At 39.9% G+C, this 13,590-nt stretch overlaps 1 protein-coding gene across 3 annotated transcripts in view; it reads left to right on the top strand.

Annotated features, from left to right (window-relative positions):
• The window catches only part of DGKI (diacylglycerol kinase iota), a 203,494-nt gene that overhangs the window by 164,981 nt on the left and 24,923 nt on the right, over positions 1-13,590 (top strand). For all 3 annotated transcript variants that reach the window (XM_053978149.1, XM_053978148.1, XM_053978150.1), the window contains one exon: positions 9,708-9,733. In XM_053978149.1, coding sequence (XP_053834124.1) covers positions 9,708-9,733 — 26 coding nt within the window. The remainder of the gene's footprint in view (positions 1-9,707; positions 9,734-13,590) is intronic.

The raw sequence follows: 13,590 nt of genomic DNA, 5'->3' as shown, positions 1-13,590 counted from the left end.
AGATATATTCTTCTGGGTGTACTTTAAGCACTGTTATAAATATAGGTCAAATATTCTCCAACATGGCAGACTAAAAAGCCAATCAAGGTTGGAAAAGTTGTGTACCTTGTTGTTTTAGACATGTATGTCTATATTTATGTGTACCTCTTACTCATTTGTAAAAGTTGAAGTAAGAAAAAAACAACCAAAACAACAAAAACCAAACCCCAAACCTCCTGGTCCTAGTTTTCTGAGCGTTGCACAGGAATAGCAAGCCTGTGTCCATGTGCTCTGTCCCTGCCATAAGGAGCTGCCATCTGCTTGGAGAGGAGACTGGTTCTTAATGTGTTCTCACTCAGTACCAAGCTGTCTTATGAAAGCCAAAACTAGTGAGCTTCAGAGCCTGGGTAAGAAACACAGCCCTGTACATGTGTTACACACACATTGGGCTACATACTGTGTTCAAGCTTTCACACCTGGACATCTCATTATATGCATTCAGACTACATTTCTATTTCTATTCCTGTTCATATCACTAAGTTCTGGATTAACAGGATTTCAAAGAGAGAGAGAATAGAAATGTAGTTTGGTAAAATAGCTGCTCTAAACTATCACACAGAAGTACTGCTTCACCTGAGTTGCCTGTGTTAAATTCAAAAAAGCCAAACCTTTCCATAATTCTTCAGATATCTTCATGTTTGTATTTCTGTTGTGGCTGAAAACTGGGAAATGTCAAAAATACCATGTGACAAAAAGCTAAAGACAAAGGATAGTTGTGTGAAAAGAGGTCATCTTTTGAGGTTTGCAATGGGGTATTTTAGACCTGCAGAAATTACTTGTTTGGGTGAAGCTGGGAACGATATTCTGACATGAGCCTTCACTTGACTCATTGAACAAAAAGTGAGATTTTTTTTCACTGGGGCTGCTTGGAAAGTTCATTGTTTCCCAGTCTGTATGTCTTGGCATGGCTGCTCTGCAGGGAGCTGCCCTTTCTGTTCCATGTCTAGTGTGAGTGTCTGAATCCCCTGGCTCTGGGCTTATATGTCAGGGTGTAGGAGGTACAGTGCCTCTTTTACATGCCTGCCAAAGGACTTGGGTGAGCAGAGAAACTTCTGAAAGCTTAAAAACATTCCGTTTGTCCCTGCTTGCCTGCTGCTCCTCTGCACTAGGAAAGACCCACTGAAACGCACAGCTTTGTCTTGGTAGCTGAGACAGGGTGTTTAGGAGTGCTGGCACAGACGTGTGTGCAAGGGAGAGAAAGGGGAGCAGGGCTGTAACAGAGAGCCTTGCTGAGGTTCTGGCAGTGCTGATGCCCATGGGCAAGCAGGGATAGATGGACCTGGCTAAATTGTGCCAAGAGCTGAAATCAGAGAACCAGAGATGGCTTGGAGCCAGTGTAACCCTGACTCCTAGATTCCTGTTTCTCTGCCAGGCATCTAAAAGTGCAGCACAAAAGCCATATCTGAAAGTCCCAATAGAAGTTTTTTTCTCCATCAATTAATCTATAGCAGGAGTGTAAGCAGCTCAGCAGTTCTACTCTGCCTAGGATGTCATGCATATTAACTAAGGTGATTTTTTAATTTTCAGATTATTTTTAAAAGATGGCAGGAAAGTGAGGGTTTCTTAGTGCTTAGCACTTGTGAAAATCAGATGACTTTTTAAAACATAATTGCAAGAATCTGTTTCTAAGAGATTAATGTGTTTTGGGAACAAAATGCTGTTTCTCAAAAGTGGTTTGCATTGTCATAACAAACACACCATTTAGGGTAGCTTCTGGATTGTTTAGAAACCCCAAGTGGCCTAAAATTATTTGGGTAGTATCTCAAGAAACCAAGCAGCTGATGTGCTTCACCTCCATCTAGCCTGAGGGCCAAATGAAGATGTATCTTATGAACCAGGTTATACCTGAGGTGCCCAAAATGGGGCTGTCATGGCATTGTGCTTAGCAAAATAATTTCTTTTTCTGGGTTAAATAAAAATTGAAGTCCTAACAAAGTGACCTCTGCTTTAATCTTTTCCTGAAAGAAGTAAAAGTGCAGTGATTTGTTGTTGAGGAAGAGCCAGATGTTACCTATGGTTACCTAATAGATATGCTTTTATGCTTGTGTAGAGTGCTAAGGAAGTACATAAATGTACCCACTTTAGCTCCTTTTCCAGGTCTTCTTAACAGTGACCTGTGTCAAACAACATCAAATGCCTTGACATCCAGATTGTTTTTTCTCTAAAGCATTACATGGTGTCCTTAGATCTCGCTTTCTATAGGATTATGAAGATTTAATTAAAGTACAGAAATGGAAGAAGAGCATTTCAAAAACCTGGGAGAGAATCCTCTTCAAAATAATTCTCTTGCATTCCACTGAGATATTTTAGTGTCATGTGATGATAAGAGAAGGAAAGGCCAAGCATTTATAAGAAGACAAAACAAAAAACCGAATCCAAACAAGCTGTGATTATCCTACAATGAATTTGCTGCTCATTTGGAAATACCTTCTTTTTCAAGTAAATACCAAGCTAGCTTGCTCAGGTAATGTTTTGAGGTGGAACTATCTTATCCAAGATGAATTTCATAGAACATTTCTCTATTCTTCTTCTCCTTTTAAAAAATTAATGACAGGTGTGTTTGGGTTTATATCTGATTTTGCAATAAAATCTTCTGTTCCCTTTTTAAGCAGCAATTCCCAGACAACTCCTCTGGGTGTCAGTGCAGCTTCAGGTATAGCTGCATTGTGGTCTTACAAGCCTTCAGTAAAACATTCCACAGTGGACAGAGGAAAGGTAAGAGATAAAAATTTAAGTAGTAGTGCAAAAAGACATGAGACAATACAGGGGACACTGACATGCCTGAGACCCAGCATAGAACACATCTGAGCCACCCTGGTTTCCCTAAGAAGCACCACTTACTTTCCTGTGTGTTGGACTGCATGTGAACAGCCTGAGGCAGTGATGGCTGTGCAGGTGGAGACGGAGACTGCTGAAGGAAGTGATGCCTTATGAAAGCTACCTAGAACAGAGACTAGACAGAGCTAAAACATAAAGTAGGTATTTATTAGGAGGCCTTAATAGGTACATCTTGGGCAGGACAAGAGCCCAGCCAGGGCTACACCCAAGATGAATCCAAAATGGTCATAAAAAATGAACAATCGGTCACAGGGTCTCACATTTTTATAAGTCTCATCCATTAGCATATTGGAGTTAATTGTCCAATTATAGCTTTAGGTTATGAAGTCCCATCTTCCTTGTTTTTCTCTCTTCAATCCACACTGTTTATGTTCTTGGGCCTGAGATTTGGATTAGTTTTCCTTGGTCCTAAGCTAGGAAAGGAATTGCTTTGTCTACCTACTCTGTGAAGAGAGCTTACCATTCCTTAATATGAAGCTCAGAAGTACTCTCTAAAGCAGTACAGAATCTGAAAAATATGAAAACTACTACCTGAGGCATCAGAAGTTACAGAGATGCTAGAAGGAATACTGAACTTGTCCTTTAGCAGGATTAAAAAAGGATAATATCTCTTGTGTTTGTCAGTAGATGGTTGTTGGAGGTTACAGGACATGTCCAGACAGATTTCTGCAAACTGATAAATAACTTGAATGGAATTGCTCAGATTCCGGGGGCTTTGCTGGTCAGCATTTTCCCATGTGTGTGAGGCAGTATGAGTCTATAAGAAATATTTGAGAAGAAAGAATGACAGGAAAAATGAGGTAGTAAACCCAGAAAGCTTTGTAGAGAGACTTAAAGAATTGCAGAGAACTTGGGTTGGGAAAAACTCTGAAGGTCATCTAATACAAATCTTCAAGATAGATCCAGATAGATGACGTTCAGAGCCTTTTCCATATGAGTTTTGAATATCTGCAAAACTAGAGATTCAACAATCTCTTTATGCAGCCTGTTCTTCTCTTTGATCATCCACATGGTAGAAATTTTTTTCCTTAACATCCCATCTGAATTTCCCATGTGCCAGTTTGTGACTGTTGCTTCTTCATGCAGACTCTGTCTTCTCTAGCCTTTCCTGTTAAGTAGTTAAAGGCAGCAATTAGATTTTGCCCAAACCTTCTCCTCTTACTGAATGAACCCAGCTTCCATAGCCTGTCCTCCTATGCCCACAGCCTCTCTGCAGGCCTTTCTGGAACTCAGTCCAATTTGTCAATGTCTGTCTTGTTCTCAGGTCTCACAGGCATGGACTAGAGGGTCAAAAATCACTTCCATCTACTTTATGGCTCTGCTCTAGCAAATACAGCTCAGTGTGTCTTTGGACCTTTCCATCGCAGGGAACTCTGCTGACAGATGATCAACTTGTACATCAGGCATCTTTTCTGAAAAGCTTCTTCTCAGGTGTTAGACCCTCCAGCCTGTCTTGTTGCATGGGTTTAGTCCCCCTGAAGTGTAGGACTTTGCATTTGCCTTTGCTGAACTTGCTAACTTGCTGTACTTCTCCAGCCTCTGATGGTCAGTCTGATCTGGGAATGTATCGGATCAAAGTGAAAGTGTGGGGAAGCTCTCAAAAATTCTTAGGCTTTTATTTTTCATCAAGTGCCATGGTAGAAAATGGTGATGCCCAGACTGAGCATTATCTAGTCAGGGACCAGGAAAGCAAGCAGTTCTGCCTTTCTACCAGTAAAATGATGTACTGTTTGCAGCTGGGACTGCAGGGAACTCACAGGGATATTGATACAAATTGCTGAATGAGAGGGTTTCCTCACCTATATTTTAAAAATACTTGGTGTGCTAAAAATTTTCTTCATTTGCAATCAGGATATGTGAATAAATCCCAACAGGGATGCCACTTTTGATTCTGAAGAGAAGCATTTGCAAAATGAGAAGGAATGGGTTTAATTTGACAGCTCTTGCTCTCCCCTCATCACAGGCAGCTGTTATCAGACTGAATTAAAAAGTTTGCAGAAATACATTCCTTAAGCAGAAAAAAAATGGAATGGTCATAAACCCCAGTAGAATTGCCTGCATAGAGGTTGTTATTTGGCCTTTAAATATTAAATGTCTGGTTTTAAATGGGCCTGGTGCAGATGGTTTCTGCTACAGGTTTATTGATTGAAATAGCTGCTTTGCATCACCTTCAACTTAGTTTCTTCAGAGGCTTTTGTCTTCATGAATAATGTACTATTTTACTGAAATTTTGTTACAATTCATTTCCTGGAGTCTGGCTGTATATCTCTAGGTTCCTAAATCTCAGTTGACTAGGCTCAAAATTGTGACATTCCCTGCACTTCCCTCCTTAGAAATGAATATTCCTTCTTCCACCCACCTAGTGCTGAATAAACCTAGAGCTTGCATATTGGAATGTGCACTTGGAAACAGCTCTACTGTTGGGCTCTTTGAGAAAGGTTTGTATGATACTGAAGGTTGCCTTGCCTATTCTGAGGATTAGATTTCTGCAGCAGTTCATCCAAACCCTGCAATACTGAGTGGGAAAATTCCAGGGAGCTTTGGATCAGACAGTGAACTTGGAGGCCTGTTGTGGTTTCGGGTGGGCAGGTCTCATGACTTCAATATTTTAAGTATTCCAATTTGCTGGATTCATCTAGTGTGTGTATGATCAGGCTTTTTTTTACACCATTTTTATGGCTTTTTAATGCATTTCTAAAGATGTGTACCTTGATTTCTGGAAGATGCTTGAGGATTTTGCATTAAGCCCAAAGGGTATTGCTTTGCTTGCATAAGGGATGGTGGAACAGACCTGGCACAGCTTCTCCTTGCTGGCTGAGGCTTGCAAGTTCTGTTATCCCTCTGGATTGAGTTTGCCACTCTGCAACAGGACAACACTGCTGCAGGACCTATTAGAAGGGAGGATTATGAACACCATGGAAAGCAAACAGAGGTGTTAAGACCTTTCTTGACAACATGCTTTTCCTGCTCCTCCCTTCTGATCCTCTTTCCTATCACAGAAATATGTCTTTACTCAAACTATCTGCTACAACAATAGCTGTTTGTAAAACTAGAGCAGGAGGAAAGACAGGTTAAAGCCTTTGGTGAAAATATGTGAAATCAGGCTCCCCAGTTTCATTTATGCATGAGAAAATAAAAATCACTCTTGGTAGAAGAGATAGTTGAATCTCATGACTCTGGAAATGTAGTCAGTCACAGATAATCTGGCCTGCCTTTACTCTCTTGGGGAGATGGTGACCCTTTCTTTCTACAAGTTAATTTTACCAAGATAAAACCAAACCCAGTTGATGTGTATATCTATACATATTAAGAAAAAGGTTATTCCATTCTGAAATGGCCAAGAAGAGGATATTGCAGTGCCTGAACTTTTTCCTGAAGGTTTTTTTCTGTTTTGTTAAACCAAATGAAAATCTCTTCAAGATGTCATTTGGCAAAGTGTTTTGACCCAGGTGAGACCACAGATCTTGACAGTATATTAGTTTTCCTGAAGTATCTCTGACTTGTCTCTAATTTTTTTTTTTTTTTTTTTTTTTTTTTTTTTTTTTTTTTTTTAAGGCATGGAAGCTGTGAAGATGATAACTTGCTTCTTTATGACAGTAAAACACATAGCCAGGATCATACTGGGAGGGTAGCTGACAGGTACTAGACAGATGGTTCCTGTGTGGATGTTAGCAGATGAGAATCCTCCCTTCTTGGAACACCTGTCTGGTGACCAGTGCTGCCACAGCATGTCTCTCACACTTCTTACAGACCCGAGAGAAAGATGTGTGACCGGAAATATGAGCATCTACTGGATTTTTTTTTTTCCTGTCAGGAAGGGCCCCTGTGGCTGTGGAGTGAGTCATGTGGTTTAGAGCAGGTGATTAGGTTTTCTCTCCTTCCTCCCTTGGAGCCTGCCATAAGCATGGGGTGGACGAGTCAGTGCACAAAATGCCCAATTCTCTTTAGTGTGGAGGTTTCTGCAGCCTCACTTCCTTCCATCATAGCCACAAACAAGACTCCCCTTGGTGTAGTTAGAGAGGACTTGAGCAGTTAGGAAAGCCTCCTTCCCCCTTGCTAGATTGTATGGCCTGGAATTGTAGGAGGATGCTGAAAGTCCTCTCTGCTCTTTGCCAAAATACTTCATGTCTGTAGTGGAATAAAGGAAGCCCAGTTTATTGTGGTTGAGCCTTTGGTATCTCCAGTGGTGGAAGCTCTCATTGAGGCTTTTCCTGTGGCTGGGATATTCAAAACCTTCCTTTGTGGCTTTGTTGCTACATCGGAAAAGTTGAGCTTATGTTATTTTGTTTCCTGCTGTGTGAAAGCAGGAATTGACTCTCTGTCAATTAACAAGGGATGAAATGAGCCAGCAAGCTCAGTGTTTATCAGGGTGATACAGAAAGGTGCATATGTATACATCAAGATAATGATATAAACCTGATGAAACTGATATAAATAAGGTTATATAAACCTTATTTTCTCAGGATACCAGGCTACACAGTTACTTGTTGGATCCTTTCAAATAAAACCACTGATAGTAGCATTAGTAGTATTGTTAAATTTCTTACAAACATTGTATTTGAGACATGCAACAAAGCAGAAAGGCAATAATATTTTGAAAAATATATAATAATTTTAGGCACACAAAATATGAATAAACATATTTTTCATCCTCCCCTTCAATCAATGTTTTAATTGAGAAGTCATTGTGGTATTGTAATAACATCTCTTCTGTTGTTGATGCTTTAAGGAACTAATGACATCTGTTTAACCAAGCATAAAGAAGAGCCAAATTATAGGATAATCTTTATTGTTTATTTTATTGTTTCAAATAAAGAACTGAAAGGTGATGAAACTGGGCAATTAAGAAACAAAACAAAGGAATAAATTCTGCTGATGCAGTGGAATACTGCATTAGCAATGTGTGGAGAGTCAGAATATGTGAGCCAAGGAACCTTGTATGACTCTTGTGCGTAAAAATATTTTCAAGTATCTAAAAAACTTTCACCTCTTGATATGACCCATTCTGATTTGTTTAGCCTTGTAGAAAATGCAGTGGGTTTTGATGTTCAAAAGGGGTTCTGCTACGAGTTAAGGATAAAAGTCTGTAACTGACTGGTCAAAGCAGGACAGTTCTAGTGGTGCCTGCTAAATCCTTTGGGTTACCTGCATTCCTGCTGTGTTTCCACACACATGGCTGAAGGGTGAGGGCAGAGCTGGCCTGGTTGCAGCAGAACAGGATAAGGATACATGCTTAGGATGTTCAGCAGCAATCAGAGCCTTTAATGGGAGTAGAGGATTAATTAATTCTGATCCATACAGACACACTGGCTTCTTGTGCAGCCAGAATCCTAATTAGGCAATCAAGTTTTTTTTTTCCTTTCACAGTGACCATTGCTCCAGCTGTGCTCTAACTCTTTCCTCTCTTTATTTGCAATTTTTTCTCTATTTTAAAGCAAAAAAATTTACATACTTTGGCAGGAAAGCTTCCTTCTTTTCTTTCAAATTTTCCTGTTTGCATCTACATATTTGCATATCTGCTTCTGATGTTCTATAATCCCTCAACTTCATTTTCAAGCCCTTGTTATGAAATGAGATCATGGCTTCTTCCTCAGCTCCTTTATTCCTCTAACCCGGGGTTCCTTCACTTCTTTTCCCCCTCCAGCCCTCAGCCCCTGCTGACTCAGTTAAATATACATGTGCTCTTTTCCCCTTTGTTCCTTCTTTTCTCTTCACCCCTCTGCGGCTCCTTTTCATATGTTGACTTTGATCTCTTTGCTGGCAACACTAACATTTTTAAATCTTTTCTAATTTGTTATTTTTGTACATTGTTGTGAAATTAAATATCTTGGAAAGGAAACATGGGTTGCCCCACTCGCTGCAGGAACAAACTCATTGGGTGGGAAGGCTGTGCATACAACTGAAATCTGTGCTGGGGAAGTGCTGAGGAATGGTCCAGTCCCCTGGACTGTGTGCTGTCAGTCTGGTCTGAGTAATGAAGGTACATCCCAGATTCAGCTCCATGGTTAGCCTCAGTTTTGCTAAGCCACGCTACTGCAGCAAAGGGAAAAATGGAGGTGTTCCTTTGTTCTAGGTGGTGACCAAAATCATCAGGAGTGTGATCCTTAGAGAAGGAAACTGTGACACACATCCCTGGAATTCACTGGGGTTCTTCTCTTTGTCAGCAGGGACACAGAGACGTCACTTGTGTTTTACAACCCTTCCCTCTCCTGGGGTATTATCAGAGTCCTAATCCACTGGCTAGGGTATTCTATAGCTTTTGTGTTATAGGATATAACACAAAAGCTGGTAGATGCTGGTAGGTTGCTTTTTTCTGTATTTACATCTGTCCAGACTTTTTTTTTTTGGATCTGTTGTGTTACTTTTGTGAAGATGGCATGAGTTCTTATTAATTATGACTACTGTTTTATGCTAACCACTACATTGATTTATGGCAAACAAATGGCCAGTGTAATGAGTGTGAGATGTAATTTCCTTGACCACCCCTTGTTGTGAGGTTTTCTCCTGGCAGTGGCAGTAGCAGATGAGTTTCTGCCAAGAAACAGTCTTTGCATCAGTCCTCATGGAGATGCCTCCATATGGTCACTCTGGCCTGCAGAATCTGCTGCTAGATGACCTGTTCAGCTCTATTTCTTTTTTTTTTTTCTTTTTTTTTCTTTTTCTTTTCTTTCTTTTTTTTTTTTTGTCAGATGCCTTTCAGTCCTCTCTTCTAAGGAATAAAGAATAACAATTTCAAATTATTCCATATCCCATTCCCCAGACTGAGACTGAACTTTATTTGTGACCTTCCTTTTACCCAAGGTTGACTGGATTTTGTTGTTTTATTCCAGGTCACCAGTTTCTTCAGAAGATCAAGGTAAGATCTGTCTTATAGATACTAACAGCATATTAAAAATGAGACCAAAGACTAGTGAGTAAGCTCTGTTTTAACACAGTTGTGGTGGAGAAAAATGGTTTTTTATAAAAATGAAACTTTGATGTTGATGAAACTTTGTTCACCCCTAGACATTAAGTGCTTGATCATTTGGTTAGTTTAATTGGCACTGACAGAAGTTGTTGAGCTATTTGTAAAATGAATCTTGCTTAATCAAATGGAACTATTGCAAGAGTTTACAGTTTATTCATCCAACTGTGTAGAGCTTCACCTGTGGAAAATGTGTGGCTTAAAGGACAATACATGCTTTTTGTAAAGATAAGCACATCTTTTATGACTCTCATAGAATAGCATCTTTGTCACTGAGAGAAGAATGCATTGTGTTTTAAAGGCTTGGGCACACATTATCTTGGCTTGCCAGTAAAGTCAGTTTAGTAGGACAGTAGGGAATTTAGCTAGGCTCTTCTACATGGAAAAATCTCATGGCTTGAGTAGCAGGAGCTGCAGGTTATAGCAATAAGCTTGCTGTGAGGGAGACTTGAAGGATCTGATTTTTCCTATGGGCTAAAGAGGGAGTTTGTGGTGACCAGCTGCTTAATAATTTGGCAAACTTAAGTCCATCTGCAGTATATCAATATATGGCTACATTGGTAGTGAAATCCAGAGACATACTGTGAAGGAGTGGTAATTGCATTGCCAGAGTTGCATAAGGAATGAGGAACAAAAAAAAGGGAGACTGAGAGAAAAAAGCTCATTGTGTGGCTCTGAACTGGGAATACACTTTTGGTCCAATAAAGAAATATCTATGTTCTTCTGGCATCCAATTTGTATTCAGTCACACAATCAGAACATTTTCTGGCCAATACCATAAGCATTACTCAAGGAAGGTCCAGATGGGAATAGTAAGGACTGCTGCAAATGGAGGTGTAAGGAGGTCTGAGCCTGGAAGTGTGTCACTGAACTATGTTCACTTGGAGTGTGGAGTGACTAGTTAGGTATCAACCTACATTGTCCTTGGCCCCAGCCAAGTCCACTATAATGGATGTCAAACATATTGTCATTAAAAAACTCTCTTCCATCTCCTTGGTGAGTCCTTTCTCAATAACAAAAGTTGTAAAGAAAGCCATAAAAATGAACAAACATGCAATGATATATCTGGCCCATCTAGTCCATTCCTAGTGTCTGGTAGCAGCTAATCCTGTGACAAATAAAAGTATGAGACTGGTAGAAATATACATGTTTAATTTCCTGGTATGCCCTATTAGATTTTTTTTTGATTTACAGCTCATTGATTTTGTGAACCAGATGGAGTTTTCCTGTTTAATAGTTCATCTGCTTTTTACCATGGCCACAGCTTCTAATATGCAGTACAGGACTGTGAGAAATTAACAGTATACCTCATGTCTCCAACTTTCAGAAGAGATTTGAAATCATTATGGTCTAATATACTATTTCAGGACCTGGATTCAAGCTGCATCTCAGTGCATAAACTTGTTATGGACTGCTCTTGCTATTTCATTTCCCTTGCATTTACTCTATTGCTCCATCTTTATCTATTAATGGAGCAACAGACGGTGTATATGCATTTCCTTGTGTATCTTTAAAGGTTAGTATTTCATGCTGTCAGAATGCTTTTCTTCTTTCCACTATTTTTATACTATTTGAGTTTTTGATAGAACCTTCCTGTTTGCCATCTACCATCTGCTGCCATGGTTTGGCTTTTCAGGTTTGATCAAAATCTCTGAATAGCCTCTTCTTCCTTGCCTTTCTTCCCTTTCTCTCATAAGCAACCTCTTCTGAAATGCAGAGTGAAAGGCCTTGACCAATTAGTGATGTGATAATGCTAGTTATTAGAAGTTTTGTGACCATGGAGTTTCTAACTAGGTTTGTCATTCCTATAAGTATGTAGGAGCTTCTCTCAAGCATGAAAGATTTCCCATTCTCCAGAGACTTTTCAGAAAGAAGGGTCCAATACTTGGATTTCCTCTATCCCACTATGCCAGCTACAGGCCATGTGAAATGGGCACAGTACAAAAAGGAAAATGGCATAAAAGTGCTGCAGCATAAGCTCTTTAGAGTCTAGAAGGTTCTCAGTCCGCTGAGACTGCATGTGTGGAGGCATCTCAAATTAGCCTTAGATCTCAAATCTCTTATCTAAACAAAACAGTGTCCATGAGAGAGCTGAAAACTTATCTCTGAATTACCTGTCTTTTATAGTGTTTATGCAGATGTTTCCTGGCATATTGTCTTGGAGTATCTATCTTGAAATCTGTTTTGAGACTTATCTGTTCATTAATAATCAGTACTCAACTGTGTACCTATTCAATATGTTAAACATTTACTTTTTTTTATAAGACAATAATGCTTTGGCCTACATAGTGCGGGAAGACCCAACAGCAGAATAATGTACCTTTACTGTACCTACTTTCTGTCCTGTATTACAGCTGCTCTTCCCCATTATGGACACCATTCTAGTGCTGATTTTCTGATGATGTGATATGTTGATCATTACTGAGAAAAGGCTCTTTCTCTGTGTCAGATCTTTTGTTTTAACCTCCCTCTTGGTTCCTGATCTGTGTTTTGTCTGCTTTAATATTCAGTTGTCACTTTTTCTACTGTTGTTTCTCTGTAGGGTTTTTGTTATTATCATCCTCTTGCTTTTTAAATTACTCTTTCCTATTTGACCACAAGGTAGCGTTCTGCATAGATTTTTGCATTGTGCTCCTCACCTTGGTTTCTGAATGTCCTGCTTCTGCTCCAGGGTGGATAGACTGTCACAAGCACTAGTGGGAAACAGTAACTGTAGCATCTAACAGACTTGTACCAGAATTAGCATCTAATGTGAGTGGCACTTCCATTAATTCCTGACAGGACAATGCATTATGCTGTCTTGACAAGTGGGTGAAGATAAAACACCATCTGTCTGGGACTGGGCATCTATTGAACAATTGTAACTGCACACCATGCTCCTTGTTGGGGACACGTGTTAGAGGCACCTTTATCAGCTGCAAAACAGAGCCATTTTAATTGGCACAGAAAGAGAAAGAGAACTGCTAGAAGATCCCAAATTTCAAAAGAAAAAAATACCCAAAACCTCTTAAAGTTTGTGTCTTTTTTCTTGGTACAGGTAGCCAAATATACCAAAGAGTGGTATAACCAAATAACCAGATAACCAAAGAGTGAAATCCATCAGCTTCTTCTTTTCTTTTTCTCCTTTTTTTAAATTAGCAAAATGAGTAGACAAAGCCCCTAACCCTCAAATGCTCTGATTGACAAAGTGATACAAGCCAAGTAAATCCTAAAGCATACCAGTTTAGACAGGGGATTGATGTCTCTGAAAAAGGACCTGGTCAGTCAGGTACACCCTGGTGCAGCTGCAGCCTTGGAAGTCAGTGGTTTTCTCTGGGTTTTGGGGTTAAATGAGACTCAACAATGGTAAAGTGTCAGGCCCACGGAAGACCTGGTAGATATCATAATGGAGGGCCAGGCAAGTCATCTTTTAGTGAAGGGTATCACCTGCTATATTTTTGCTGTATAAAAAGTCCTGGTGATATGCCCAGGAGGTCTGACACTGTTGGAGGTTCTTGCATCCATTGTTTCTGGAACAAGTATGATAGTGCGATGAGAATGCAGACTTCTAATACATTGTATAACCACTACACAGTCATTGCCTGGTTATCCAGTGCACCCTTGTCTGGTTATGGTTAGGTGAATGGTTGAGGTTTGCCAAACCCTTCATTCACCCAGCACCTTTCAGAGCTGCACTGTATTTTGTGTGCACACTGGATCATGCCTTGCCCACTCCTATTTACAGCCACCCTGCAGAAATCTACATTAAA

This window comes from Vidua macroura, chromosome 5 (assembly GCF_024509145.1).
Source record: "Vidua macroura isolate BioBank_ID:100142 chromosome 5, ASM2450914v1, whole genome shotgun sequence".
Taxonomy (NCBI): Eukaryota; Metazoa; Chordata; class Aves; order Passeriformes; family Viduidae; genus Vidua; species Vidua macroura.
Note: the sequence above shows the minus strand (reverse complement) of the source record. Positions and strands in the feature narration are given on the sequence as shown.